Below are 16,938 nucleotides of genomic sequence, written 5' to 3' on the forward strand. Positions count from 1 at the left end.
AAAAAAATATAACAATTTTTTTATGTAAACTAAGGAATATATAAATATTTTATAATATTTTATAATATATTGTATATTGTTAGGGATGGCATATTATCATTTAATTATTATCAGGTTAACAAAGGTGTCTTAATTCTACTTAATGAGATAATAATTATTCTTTATAAATACACTATATTAATTGCAGCTAATGTATTAAAACTTAACAAATAATTATTCATACTATTTCTAATTATAAAAACTTTTCATTGCGATTAATCAATATTTTATTCGTTTTAATTTATGAAGCAGAATATAAATGAAAATAAATTTACTATTTAAGATTTGTATTTTAAATTTTTGCAAGTATAATTTTTAATATATTAAATATGTTTTAATATATTATAAATAATTATATATATGTGTGTGTGTGTGCGTGCGTGTGTGTGCGCGCGTGCGTGCGCGCGTGTGTGTGCGTATGTATGTGTATGTGTAATACTAACTTTTGTTTAAAGAATAGTTTTTTAATTCTAATAATAAATTTGTATCGAAGCCTATTATATTTCAATCGTAACATTTCGAAAATATTAATTCTACATTTCAACTCTGTAAAGTTTTTTCTCAAAAATATTTTACTAATAAATATAGAAATAATAGTTCTTTATTATATCTATTTATATAATATTCTTTAAAATATTCGAAATAGCGTATTTTTATGTATTTATATATATATATATATATATGATTTAATAAATTAATAAGCAGTCAGATTTCAATTTCACTATATTATTTTTGAAAATTACACTATATATATATATATATATATATAATTATGTAATGTGCTATGCGAACTCATGAAATATTTAATTATGAAAAATATAATTTGACGATTTGCTGGAAATAAATTACATAATATTTATGGAATTCGATGACGATAAATTTATAATATAATATATTTATATATATATATATATATATATATATATATATATATATATATATATATATTTATTCATATATACATGCTTTTATATGCAAGGCGAAGATAACGTATTCATTGATTATTTTATTTGTTAAGACCTCCTTATTTAAAGTTTAAATAAAAAATTTAATTTATAGAATTTTTTTAGCATTCGTTAATTAAAAAAAGATAAAATTTTTTAGAAAGAATAATTAATAATCGAGGAAATAAAATAATTTACTTTTCTTATATTTTTAAAAGCAATTTTATAATACATATATACTTTAGCGATATGAAAAATGATAAAAAGATAATTTATAAGTATATAAATATATTAATCTTATAAAAACGAAAATTATCTTTATTCAATTGATAATTCAGAACAATATCGTACATGAACATATATTATTAAATAAGTTGGATCACCTTTGCATCATTAGTGTGGAAAATTGAAAACTTATAACGTAGTAATAATTACGTAATGGCAAAGCTATAACTTACGTGTAAATAATATTTAATAATTCAAAGTTTTTACTTTTATTTATTTATCAATTTTACTTAATATATAATAGACCAGATAATATAATAGACTGTATTAAATTGAATATATTTTATGATTCATTATCTGATTGTATATTCAACAATCGATATTAAAGTAAGTATAGTAATTATTAAGCATTGTAATTAAGTAATTATTAAATATTTTATTTAAATAACATTGTCTATTTTTAAATATATTTATGAATCTTTTGTACAACAATATTGTAACAACAGACATCGTTTATTCGTATGCTTTTTATTAAAAACACAAAATAAATTTTTTTAGATTTATCATTCATGTTTAGAATAATAGTAATAATGTTTGCATTTGTTTCTTACTAATAGATATAAGATTTTATGCACATTTAATGGGGACATGCCGAAAGAAGGAATTTTTCATTAAAATTTTAACACACATTTATTACAATTTTTTTTTTTTACTATCAAGTAAATATATACATTTTGAATATTGTTGTTTTAAAATGTCCATTCATTTCTATAACGAATATATTGAAAAATGAAGTCAAAAGAAAATATTTAATGTACATTGTCGTTGAAATATTTGTTTATTTTTGAAAAGTACACGTTTATATTGTTCTTACATTGTACAATCATCGTATTTATAATATTGCACATTTATATTTTTAGATTAATTAAATTACGTATTGATTAATTATAGATTTTTCTTTAACAATATCATCCTTACTATCTATTGTTTGTACAAATACAATATACAAATAAAAAATGTACTACTTATTTCAGGCTGTTGCCTAGAATATAGCATTATTTAAATATATTTATTACATTTAATTATATACTGAATAAACTATTACATGTGTATGTATTTAATATAGATTTATATATATATATATATATATATATATATATATATATATATATATTTTTTATGCTAAATTTTAAACAATAATTTGCAAATAGATTAATGTATATTAATATATGTTAAAACAATATACATTAAAAAAAAAACCTTTAACATTAAATACTTATATAACTAAATATAATGTTTTTATTATAGTGGAAACTTCTTACATGTGAAAATAAGAAAATGAAATAAATATACGTAACCATACCCTACTTTTATTTGAATTTCTATGATGTGGTTTGAAATTTCATTAGTTTTTCTTCAATTTATAATACATTGTGAGTAAACATTTTTTTTTTTTACAATATTCGTAAACATATAAAATACAAGTGGAACGAATTGAAAATAATACTTTTCAAATCTAAAAAAATATTTTCAGTCAATCGAAACGGTTATGTGACATCACATCCCATGTTTGGGCCTAATGTTAGATATGTAGAAGAAAACGAATTTCCCTATGTGGTTTCTATTGCGGAGCTAATACTTCAAAACTCTGTTGTACAAAATTTCCATGCCTGCACGGGCGTACTTATTACACGACAGGATGTTTTAACTGCAGGACACTGTATACATCAGGAAAGTTGGCAGAATTTCGTAGTAATTGTTGGCTCGGTTGATTTTCAAGTGGGTAACAGATACTCTATTTTATGGTGGATATCCTATAATGAATGGATGGAACAAGTTCGACATGTGCGAGAATTCGAAGTTAATGACATTGGCACTATAAGGGTAAAAAAATGATCTCGAATGACATAAATGAGCATAAATTTATGTATATAGTTATGAAATTTTTATTTTAACTTATAATAGTCACTTAACCTTTCTTATAGTTACAACAAAAAGTTCCAGAAAATTTTAATATAGCGACTCTTTCGCCTTTGTCACCTGCCTACTTTTACAATAAGAATGCAATAGTAGCTGGATGGGGTAAAAACGAATACAACATTTTACCGACAATGATGCGTACAGCTCAACTAATAGTATTAAGAATGAGGGAATGCAGTAGTAAACTTAGTAGAATACTTGCAGAATTAATTCTAATTCATAATAGATATATTTGTACTTGTGCAGATCCTCATGTGGTAATGAATCATGTAAGTAGTATTTTTCAAAATATTATTTCATTTTTCATTTTACTTGATTTTCAACAACATTCATAATAAACTTTATAAATTGCTTTATATTTTACTAATGCATTTTATATTCTACAATATCGTTTATTCTAATTATGTTTGCTATTTAACAATTTTCTATTTATTGACAATAAAATTATCTACATTTTAAATTTTAATCAATGATAAGCTTAGCATTTCGTAAACAAACATTTTACATTATACTTATACTATTCTAATAGTACATGATTTAAAGAGAATACAATCGATTGTATTTAATGCGTATTTCTTGATTCTATAATATAAAGGTTAAAATTTTACACAATTTCATATTTTACAAATTAATTTATCTTACTGTTACTTGTGCGAGTAAGATGTTGTTTATCTTACCGTTCATTGATTAATTTTTAGAAATAAAAGTTTAAATTTTCCAATTGTTCTATCAAAATTTCAATTGGTAGCAACTTGTTCTGCATAATTTATAAACTTTTCAATTTTTAATTCTAAATATTATTTATCTATATTGTACACATTTGTAATATTATCACAAATAACAAAAATTAAATTACATTTATAAATGATAAAGCGTGGAATAATTAACATTAAATAAAGAATGCTTTGTATATTTATGTAATTATATTTAATTATATATAATATATAAAATATACCAGAAATTATATTGCTATTTTTCTAATTTGTCTTATTTATTTAGGAATTTCATTTAATCATATTTCATGTTTATATTATTAAATATTTTATGTTTGTTGTGAACTAAAACTATCCTAATCACTTTAATTTTTAATTTACATAATTTTTATTAATGAGGAATGATTAGTTCTCGAAAAGGTTTATTATTATTTAATACTATTTAACAAAATATATATTAAAAAACAATTTATTAGTAGATACATTTTTTAATCAGTTGTCTGATTTTCAAATGTCATTTTATCTTATAATAAAAGAAAATTTACCAACTAAATTTATACTGAGAATTGTTTCGTACGTTAATGTATTTCTTAAATCATAATTATTCTTAAGCTCAAATACATAAATTCTTTTATTAAATCAACGAATTGGATAATAGAGTAGCTAGATTAATAATAATTAATAACTATTAGTCAATGCATTGAACAGCTATTACTTAAATGCCCATTGTTGAGGATTATAGTTGTTATTATGGTTATTAACTGAAATTATTGTATAGGCTGTCAGCACGTGTCCACTGTCCGAGTTCTCCTCCAGTGTCAACATAATGTTACACTATGATTCGGAAAAACTTTGGTAGTGGATGAATGAAATAGGTTTTGCAATAATTGTGACACAAGGTAGATATTGTCGAATTATTGGAAGCAATAAATAAAGAAATCAGATAGTATGAGAAACGAATCAAAGAATTAAAACAAAATCTTAATTAAATGAAAGAAATGGACATGTTAGAAGAGAATGTACAGGTCTTGGCAAATTACAAAACGTAATAAAAAAAGTTTCAAAAGCTTGATCGTCTTTCTCGACAGATTTCATTTTATATGATGTTGATGAAATTGATAATATTCGATGAGTCTGAACGATTATCCATTTAAGTAGATTTAAGAGTCCATTTAAGATGATTTGTGTCAATGTTGAAGTGTTTGTCAATTCGTCGTTTTATATAACTATTTGTATGTGCTAAATCGCTCGAATGAATTTAAATTAAATTATTGAAATTAACAGAAATATTGATTAGTAAAAAAAATTACCGATTCTTTGCCAATTGACATTGTTGAGTATTGACTGATGAGCATTGACATTGTTGCTAGTTATTGAAATTAAAAAAAATATAAATTTTGTTTAGCACGAACAATAATATCACTGCGCAGTGTCTGAATACTTTTTAAATAATCATACGTAAGATTGTTTTGTTAATTTGTTCAAGTTTAATGGGAAAATTAAAATGAAAATTAAAACAGCCTACCATTAAAATATTAATTCATTAATTTTTACGCGATCGATTCAAATGAAATCTATTTAAATTTATATTAAGTGTAACGGACATTCGTAAAATTGTAAGTACAATACCTATTTATCTACTAACGCTAATATATAAGGAAAAAAAAATGGAAAAGGAAATTAGTTTGTATCCATAAGGAATTATTGTATAAGATTTGAATGTAACTTATTTGTTAATGTTCTTAGAGTTTTCCATACGAGACGTTTAAAATAGTTTACTATTGGAATTTTTATTTAGAGGAAAATGTCCTTAAGTATCGATGAATTTTATTTTATAGATTATGACTCTCTATTCTTCAATGAGAAAGTTATTCTATTCGCATTTCTAAAGACGCATTAACAGTTTACAACGTCCCCAATTTATTTATTTTATACATGTCAAGGCAATAGTGCATCATTTGAAAAGTAAGAATAACTATTCACATGATTTTATTACAGTGATATTCAATTATATATATACAAATACAAATACAGATAAACTTTGGTTGACTTTGCTTAATTATTTATCAAATTTTTGATGCATTCAATAATCTTAACATAGTTATTTAACAAATATTAAATGTAATATCTTTATAATATAATAATTTCAATTTTTTCTTTTGTACATTTTCAGTTCTGCAATACCTATTAGATATTTTTTTTTTATTTTTGGAACATTACAATCTTTTCATTTTATTTCATTTTTTTCTCATTTTGTTTCTGTTATTTGATTATATTTATTAATTATCATTATTATCGTTTATTTTATCACTCTTTCTAAACATATGAAGATTATTTCATATTATCTTAATATTTGCAATACTTTTGTTTTTGTTGATCTTGTAATCAGCACTTTTTTTTTTTTTTTAAGTATTAATTTCAGTTTTCTTCAATAAAAGATGTTTTGTATTATGCGATACATTATTCCTTTAATTCTTCTGTTTCTAATTTTTATTTTCATTAAAATTTGTTTACACATATTTATTATTTTCTTCATTATTCATTATTCGCTTATTATTTATGTATTACTTATGATTTATTATGTACTTATTATTCATTATTTATAATTCCTTTATTATTAACATTTATTATTTTAAGCTTATCATATTATTTGATTATCTATCAATTCTTTTTTAAAGATAGAATAAAATTTTATTATATATATTAATGAAATTCGAATATTATTCGAACAATATATATCTGGTACTTTATGTTTCAAACATTTATACGAACTTCATATTTAATATTTAAGTAAATATGTTGTATATTTAGATGATATTAATAAGTTTATTATTCTCTCTTATTTATAAATAGAAAATATAATTGACTCTTTATTATTTGGATATTATTATTTTTTAGTCGCTATAATTGTTATTATTTATATTTTAATTAATATAATATATATATAATTATATAATTTAATAATTAATGTATATATTAATTGTAATTATATATATTTTATTGTGGACAGATAAATTCTTGTCTTATCCATTTTGTGATTTCGTTTAATTATAGTCATTCTAACTCTTTTACAATAAATGCTTTATTATAAGTTATATTTTTGATCATATTATAACTTTTACATGAATATATATATATGTGTGTGTATATATATATATTATAATAATATATATATATATATATTATAAATATATATATAATAATATATATATATATATATTAATACTTTTTAGGGTGACAGTGGTAATCCAGTTTTTTATAATGGTATGGTTATAGCTATTCATAAGTCGACAATGCCATTTCCAGGTGAAGTAGTAAATCCTCAAAAAATTAATATTCATACAACTATTCATTACTACAGAAATTTCATTACTGCTACCACTGATTCAAATTTCACTAGAGTATTACAATTGTAATTTTATTGTAGATATATAAAATATTTAATTTTTAATTTATTTAAAACTTATATTAATTATTAAATTTAAAAAAAAAATTTACGAATGTATAGGCTTCATAAAAGTATAAAATTTTTAAAAGTAATACACTTATATCATATTTCAAACACATTAGTTCTTACTTTTTTTTTTTTTATTAAATTAAAATAATTTTTTACAAATAATTGTAATGTATAGCTTCATATTATTGAAAATTATTTATGTACAATTTGTTTAAATAAATTATATTAAAAAAAAAACATTAATAAATATTGTTATCAGCCGATGTACCTATAATTTATTTATTTTTCATGAGTCATTCATATAAATGATCTTATTGTTTATTAAGACAATTTAGATAGTTCATATAAAATATCTTCCGTAAACTCAATTTCAACTATTACTGGTACTACATATTTTTATTTAAATAAATAGATATGCTTTATGCAGTTAAAAAATATGTATATATCAAGCATATATTTGTATGTATATTACTTGTATTCGCAGAGTAATAAACATAAAATTAACATTTATTTAAGGATGAAATTTAAAAGTTAAAAAATAATATATACTTCAAATATTTTTTCATATTTAATTAATGGATTACTATATTAATTGAACAATTATTCCAATTATAGTTTCCATTATATATTTGTAAAATAAAATAAATAACAAGATATGAAATAATATTTAAATTTCAACTACATCTACTTCATTCGTTAATAATTCTTATATTTAAGCTCCTTTGCATTGTTTACGTATATTAATTTATTGTTGGAATAATAATTGATATAATTAATGTACAACTATAATGTTCAATTGTTTTTTATTATTAAAATGTTTATTTTATTTGTATATAAATATTTGGAATATAGCGTAAAAATCAAATAATTTAAGTGTGTCATATATCATTTTTAATATGTAATCATTGATGTAGAGGAAAAACATTTGGAAAATGTATCTTATGTAACGGTTATTGTAATTCTCTATAATATTATGGAAGAATACAGGCTTATTATGCATTAGTTCTTAAATTGATAAATTAATAATTAATTGTATTCTTACTTTATTTCTTCTTATTTACTATTGCTAACAAATACGCACTGATTTATAAAAGATTTTATTTACAATTTATTTTTCATTTTTTCAAAAAGTACTTAAATATTAAAGATGGTTACAAAAAATCTATTGTTTTATTTACGAAAGAGATTTCATAAAGTATATATACTTTATGATATTAATAATCTATAATGAAAATGAAATGTATATAAACTCTTACAAAATTTTGAATTATGATAAAAAAATCATTATTATTCAAAAACATTAAATACAGTTTGAAAGGCTTTTAATAATTTTGTTATAATAAGATAATATCAAATATAATTCAATATAAATTATAGAGTTAAATATGTGTACATTTTAAGCGTATAAATTTTCAATTTATACTTTATCTAGTTTATAAATTAGAATAACCTTAAATAGATGCACACATTAATAACAAAATTTGATGAAATATTCACTGTAAGTACTTTAAGTTTATCAGGTAATGTAAATATTCGAGTATTATTAAATTATTTTAGTATCTTATCATGTTTCTTTATAATAATTTTATTTAATTATTTTAGATCAATCTAATTCATCATATAATAATTATTGATTGAGATTGAAAAATAATTTATTTATTGGTAATAGTGTTGATTATTAGAAATATTACAAATTATTGGCAAAAGAAGGTATTGATTTTTTTATGCTATTTGTTATAACATCCATTATATTACCGGCATTTTTATTTTTTTTTTAATTTAGTTTAAACATGATGTTCCATGTTTCTTTAAATCAATCACAAGTTTATACAGTATTGTTTAATAATGAATGATTATTTTTCTTATAAATAGAATAGGCTCCATTGGAAGTATAAGTGATAAAATGACATTGCCCAATATAAATCAAATGAAATAATTTATTTGAAAAGACAATGAGTGATTACTATTTATTTATGAAAATAATGAAAAGATTGACTTTAATTCTAATAAATGAATAAATTTTATAAAAATGTTTACAAACATTACCGTTTTTAAAAGCAAAACGAAATTATCAATGAAATAATTATCTCGACAAAATATAATGATTAGATATTTATAGAACATTTACAGATTTTTTGCATATTTATTAATGTAAAGTATACTAATATAATAAATTATAGTAATTGTAGCATTTTACTATTATGATTGATTTTACTATTATGATTGATAAATTTTGTTTAATCTAAAAAGTTAGATGGTTAATAATTATCAATGACAACATTTTAATGAAATCAGATATAGATAGAACATTATCGTTTTTCAATTTAAATAAGAGAACTTTGAATAAATCAATTTCAAGTCATACAGTTTTAATTATATTATTTATATTGTCTATTTGATTTTAATATCATCGATTTCAATAACAAAAATTGTTTATACTACATGCAATAAAAATAATTTCAATTTTTAATTTTTTTTATTACACGAATACAATGAAAATACTATAAAATAATATTATATAATAAAAATCGTTTCAATATTTAAATAATTTGTAGTGTTTTAAATAAAAGATGTTATTAAATTTAATAAATTTGTGAACATTTATGATATTTATTTTAATTATTATACGTTATATATTATACGTTATATTATATTTGAATATAATTATAATAATTTTTTATGACGAATCATTCCAATAATACTTTCATATTGTACTTTCTATATAATTTAGCATGTGGCAAAAGGTTACTTCTTTCCTTATTCAATTTTTCATAATTTGTAAGTAATAAAATGCCTTTCAAAATTTATTACATAATATAAGAAATTGTCGCATACTTATTTACAACATTAACAATTAAACGTCTTATTCAAATAGAAAGTTTATCTTTTAGGTATTCAGAATGATTTTGTCGTTACGAAACCAATGTTTGGCTCATTCGTTAGATTAGCAGAAGAGAACGAATTTGTTTTTGCTGTATCAATGGTTAAAATTAACAATATACAACCTATTATAGAAAGGGATTTTATTTGCTCAGGAGCACTTGTAACGAAGCATAATGTTTTGACTTCTGCGCATTGTACTGAAAGTTATGATCCGACTCAAGTTTTGATCTATGCTGGATCAATTAATATATTACGTAGTCGCCGATATAAAATATCATGGTGGATAACTTATAATAACTGGGCTTATTCTATGAATATGCTACCTCGATACTTATCAAATGATATTGCAAATATAAGGGTAAAGTATGTTTTAAATTTCGTTATGTATAAAATATTGAATTATAAATGCATTTTCCAGCTACGTCGCCCGGTACATCAAACACTTGTTCCAATACCAATTTCTAATTTGACGAATGTGCAATTATATGGTCAATACGTTGACATAGCGGCATGGAGTATAGACAGTGAGGATTTATTCCCTGTAAAATTGATGACAGTCACTTTAAATGTCTTGTCGTTAAACGAGTGTATGGACAGAATCGAAGTCCTTCATGGAGAAAGAGTTTCAATTGAAGAAAGACATCTTTGCAGTTTTGCAAATCCTTATGCAGTAATGTCGTTTGTATGTATTTCTTTATTAGCTAATATTTTACAGAACTGAGGATTTATAATTTTTATGAAAATACTAAATCCTTAATGTTATTTCTCCTTTAAAATACTATTGAAAGTATTTAGGTTTAATAATGTATTAATAATAAGATAATACTCATAATTATTTTCATTTAAATTATTTGATAAGTCGATATAAATTTAATATATAACTAAATTATCGAGAATGATTGTAATTAAAATTACATGGGATAAAATTTTTTATAATTTTATTGCATTAGGAAATCTAATTGACAAATACAAATATCATTTCTAAAGATAATTAATTATCACCTTGAAGAATTATCATAATAGTAATTTAATTTAATTAAGGTAACTTATTTCTATTCATTCTAATATTAGATATTTTAACTTAAACTTCAATTATTACTATTAAATAATTAATATATTATATTAAATAAACAAAATGGCTGATGAATAATTTATTGTAATTGATACAATTTGTTTTTTTTTTTTTTTTTATTATCAGAATAGATAAAGTAATGTTATTGCTTAATAGAGTTTTGTTGATATTGAATGATACATATCACAAAGATACGGTTAGACTATTTATGATAATTTAGTTTTAGGGAATTAACGATAATTTAACATATTTGATCGTTTATATAATTTATTATAAATGTTTTTAAAAATATATTTCAAAAGCAAATAATTTGGCAATCCTAGCAATTCCTTGTGCAAAGATTCATTTATCTACAATAATGACATATATTATTGAGAAAAAGTTAATTATGGTACTTAGTGTTTTGAAGGTCATTTTCAATTTTAAAATTATATAAGCGTAATTTAAATATTAAGATGCTAGTAAAAGAAGATAAACATAAAGAAGATAAGTATAGGTGAACTTAAGTTCAGATAAGAAAGTGAGAGCTTAGATTACCACGAAAGTTAAAACTCAAATGTCGGAAACGGAATTCGATTTCAGGAATGATGATCAATAATGATAGTAGTACGTACAGGTAAGTAATTAGGAATATTTCCGAGCAATAAGATTGCAATAAAGATACTTTTAAATGTAGAGACAGACAAAAAGTGGAATATTAGGTTGATTTTATAAATTCAAAATATATATCTATTCGGACCTGCGAATTAAATTAAATTAAATAGGTTAATTTTTATTATTAGACTTTTAATTTATCTATAAGATAAATTATAGAATAATTTGAAGTAATAATTTAAGAAATTCATACTTTCTTATATTTTCTTATATTTCCAACATATAACATTATTCATATAATTAATATTTATAAATTAATAACCATTATTTATAAATGAGTTGAATAAATAAATCTTTTACTTAATTTTTATAGAAACAGCATTGTATTATGAGAATAAAATTATTCTTAAATTTTTCCACATACATTGCAATTATAAAATAGTATTTTAGGATAGAATTTTAATGTACATTAATAGAGTCAGATTTAAAAAATGTTTTTATTTGTTCATTAATGTACATGACAACGTAGTATAATGTCAATTTAATATGATATTTAAATATTATTTCAAATAAAAAACAATTAACATTTCAATATTGTACTTTAATATATATATATCCATAACGTACTTTTAAGACGATTAATCACTCACTACATCAATAAAATTGATATATACATTTTATATAATTAATACATTAAATTAAATGCAACTTAATAAAGAAAACTTGTTTTGTAAGGGATCGTGTTCATTACGATGTTTATCATTTACATTTTTGCGTTTTAGGGTAACAGTGGCGCTCCAATCATACATTTAGGTAAGGTTGTAGGAATTCATAAAGCAACTATACCATTTGTAAATGAACCATACAATCCACACAAACTTAATATTCATGCGAGCATTGATTTTTATCGTGATTTTATTGTAACGGTGATTGCTCCAGATTATAGATATTTGGTAAATTAAGCAAGTTTATAAGATAAAGGAAATCGACATGCTTTGAAATATTTTTTGCAAACGGTACAAATGTATGTATACAAATTTTTATATTTGCATTAGTAATTTATTTATTACAAAAAAAAAAAAAAAGAAAAAAAAAAGAAGAAATTAACGATTGTAATAGACTATTATAATTTTAAAGTAACTAAATTTCACAATTTATTATATTAAATAATTATATCAATAAGCCTCGCTATAAGAAAACCTGCAAATGAGAAATTTCATACATATACGTGAAGACCAAGTGCACGTATGTTTATATCACATTGTAATTTAAAAATAAATAAATCTCATTTTTAATACAATTGAGTGTATACTACTTTTAAATTAAACATAATTATTTTCTCTTATGAATAATAATAACCAAATGTTAGTTTTATTAATTAGGTGTTTGAAAATGTATACACACTTTTTATAAACTTATTAATAATCCAAGATATTATTGTGTATGAGGCTGTATTTACTACAGATTTTTTTCTGTTCGAACTCTCTTGTACATATCAAAATGGAGCTTTAATGAAATGTATTATTGACATTCACTGTATGAACTGAATTTTATAAGAATATATTCTATTAATAATTGCTAATTAATAATTAATAATAGGAATTAATAATGAATTATATAAGAATTCTGCAGCATTATATTATATTCTGCATTATATTATATTAGCTTTTTAATAAATTAAATTATTTAAATCATACTTCTACATGGTGTCCAGTAGTGGTTAAGTTTTATGCTTTTCAATTTTTGTAAAGAGACTTTAAGACATAATAGTCTTTAATTGATTTTTCAGTTTCAATATTCATTGTAAAATAATTTAAAATAAAATAAAAAGAATACATTTAATATAATTCTTTAACAAATTAAGCAATTTTACGAATAAAAGGATATACAACTTTTTGTTTTTAGTAATATTTAATCTTTCGTATATTTTTTCTAAAGATGATGTATAACTCTATTAATTTCTTTATTATTAATCCATGAATTGTTCACCTTTACTCAGTATATTTTACAATGTATTTGAATAACGACATAAAATGATTTAAATGTATTAATAATAAACGGTAATAATAATGAATAATTAAGTATTAACATTTAATTGATAATTATTATTGACCTTAAAAAAAATTCGTATTATTATCTTTAAAATATGTTAATATAACGCACAAAAGATTAAAGGTAAAGAAAATTATGACAGGAAATTTGATGTTAATTTTGATAAAGAAATTTTTAAAAACCGAATTTCAAGAGAAGCATAGTCGTAATCGAAATATCAAAACTAGGCTAACGTTACTGATTTAAAATCAAAATGACGTTAGTTTGGAATATCGAGAAATTATAAAATCAAGGTAGTTTTCTAGGGTAATACATACACTGATTTTTAAGTTTTTAAACGGCCGGGTTGTGTACTAATTTATGTAAGTACATACTTGGCGCGTTATAATAAAGTAAATGTGTGAGTATCTGTAAGATGGAGATGATTTTTTTGGAGTACCCCCGACCTTTTAGAATCAAACTGTAGTTTAGTTTTTAGTCGGGACGATGTGACTCTGATGTCATCAGAAGAAACTTCCTCGAGACTAACCTCCAACGTCCCCCCGAACGGTCTCGGCATCCATCCTCATTTCATCTAATTAATAAAATCATTCGTTGGGACAATGACGCTAGTTGTCTTGAAAATCGAAAAAATCTTTGCCACATCATTTATGGATAAATAATATTATGCAAAACTTTGTTCTTAGTCTTCAAATTCTCCAAAGCAAGGAATCCTTGCCACCTCTGCTTTCCATTAATGGAATTATCGTTAAAATTTATACTAAACTTATATTTATTTCAATTTTGAAATTGTCTCAGTTATTAATCAGAGAGCCTTCCAGTAATAAAAATCTTGTCTTTTATCATTTATTTTAAGAAACAGAATATGACTAATTTCTGTAATTTACATTGCCCGTGTATTAGTTCTCCATTCCCCTTTTGCGAACTTCAAGATTTTGTTAAATTATATTTTACAAATTATAATATTTTTTTATAGAATATAAGCCAATATTTAATAATTATATTTTACATATAAATTTGCCACTTCTTTTGAATTGTAATTTTTTTAAAATTAAAATTGATCGTTGGAAAGTTAATTCTTGTGATATTACTTAGAATAAATATATATTTTTAATAGAAATTATTAAGTCATAATTAGTAATTTTAGAAACTTTCTTAAATTTTTTTTTATATCATTTTTAAAGGAATGGCATTTGCTGTAGCTGATTTTCAAATAATCATAGTTTTTTTAATTAGTCTTTATAAGAAAAGTAAAATCATTTGGACTTTTCAATTAAAATAAATAAATTCGAATAATATATTTTGAAACAATTTAAATACCAAAAGTATAAAAATACAATTTATTAGTTTAAATATTTTTAAAAATAAATATATAGATTAAAATGGAATAATAAACGTTTAATTGTCAAATTATATTATTGTTATTGTGAACATTTAAACATGAAATTATTAAAATATAAAAAATATGTAAATAGTAAATAATTTCTAATAAATTAAATATTAAAATGCTATGCAAGAACTCATTATATATATATATATGTGTGTGTGTGTGTGTGTGTGTGTGTATGTTCGTATATTAATATATATTAGAATTTTAATTTTATCCTTATAAAAATTTTCTAAGTCAAACAAAATAAATATTAACAAATAATATCAAATATTTATATTTTTAATATAATTTTGAATTCAGTATATATAAGAAAGTGTATACGTACCTTATTTTATATGCACAATGATAATTTTATTAAATTTTTAATAATTAGATACAAGTTTAGATACAACCAAGATTTGAAATATTATTTATTAAAGTTAATGGATTTTATACAACATACGTTAAAATAATTTTTTTATTATAAGATATTGTTTACTAGATAATTATAAATCAATGATATGAAAATTAATATTAAAATTATTATACATTTACATAATTTAATAAATATTAAAATATAAAATGTTAAATTTCGACTTTGATTTAATTATATTTAATATTAAAAAGATCAAGATGTGATATACTATAAAGATGTGTTGTATATTGTTCGTAGAAATATTAGTACTAATTTCTTTAATTTTTAATAGTAATATTTTTTTAATAAGAAAGTTTAATTTTCGTTCGATAGTAAAATAAAATTTTCTTTCTAGCGATTATCAAAAAGATATTAAAATCGACGTATTTAATATTATATATTGATCTTATTAAATTGATTTTTAATGAATTTAATGGAGTTTATACATTTCCAGAAATTATATAACTTATATTTAATGATTTAATTAATTATACTATTATCTGTTAATTATACTTTATACGTGATAGAATCATATTTAGAAAAGTGTTGTGACTTTGTATTGAATATAGTAAATTAAAAGATAATAATTGATTTCCCACTTGGCAATCTGTTTAAATATTAGAAAAGTTAAATTCTATTAAGTTATAAATTAAATACAAGAATATAGTAAAAGTGATATTGTAGGTAAAATGATAAATTATTTTAGTTATTTAAATTATTTATATATTCTAATAATATTATTTCTAAAACTTCCAATTAAACATACTATTTTAGTCTATTTATTGAGCTTTAAATAGAATCAATACTAATATATATTATAAAATTTTAACAAAATATAACCATAAATATAACCATATACTCCACAAACGGTTATTATATGTAATATATAACAAGTATTTTTATAATCACTTTTAATGAATTAAATAATTCAAAACAAAAGATGATGATGTATTATAAAATTATTGAATTGTTAGTATTAGTAAAAATAACTTCTTCATATATAAATTTAAACGAACAACATTTTTTTCTATTAACTATAGATTATAACAAACTTAATATAGATTTTTTTTTTAATTACACTATAGTATTCATAAGTTTTTCATATATTTTATAACATAATCTATTAGAATATTATTTTATACGTTGTGCTTATGTTAATTGTTACCTTTTATTTAATACATATTTTACATTTAAA

At 20.9% G+C, this 16,938-nt stretch overlaps 1 protein-coding gene across 1 annotated transcript; it reads left to right on the plus strand.

The window, feature by feature from the left end:
* The first annotated feature begins 3,198 nt into the window (after positions 1-3,198).
* On the plus strand, positions 3,199-12,869 carry LOC105360370 (thrombin-like enzyme 2). Its single transcript, XM_011497262.1, has 5 exons — positions 3,199-3,457; positions 7,135-7,302; positions 10,234-10,599; positions 10,660-10,923; positions 12,690-12,869. Exons 1-5 carry the CDS (start codon positions 3,320-3,322, stop codon positions 12,867-12,869), a joined length of 1,116 nt encoding a protein of 371 aa, XP_011495564.1. The 5' UTR covers positions 3,199-3,319.
* The last annotated feature ends 4,069 nt before the right edge of the window (positions 12,870-16,938 follow it).

The sequence above is a fragment of the Ceratosolen solmsi genome, unplaced genomic scaffold, assembly GCF_000503995.2.
Source record: "Ceratosolen solmsi marchali unplaced genomic scaffold, CerSol_1.0 scaffold13, whole genome shotgun sequence".
Taxonomy (NCBI): Eukaryota; Metazoa; Arthropoda; class Insecta; order Hymenoptera; family Agaonidae; genus Ceratosolen; species Ceratosolen solmsi.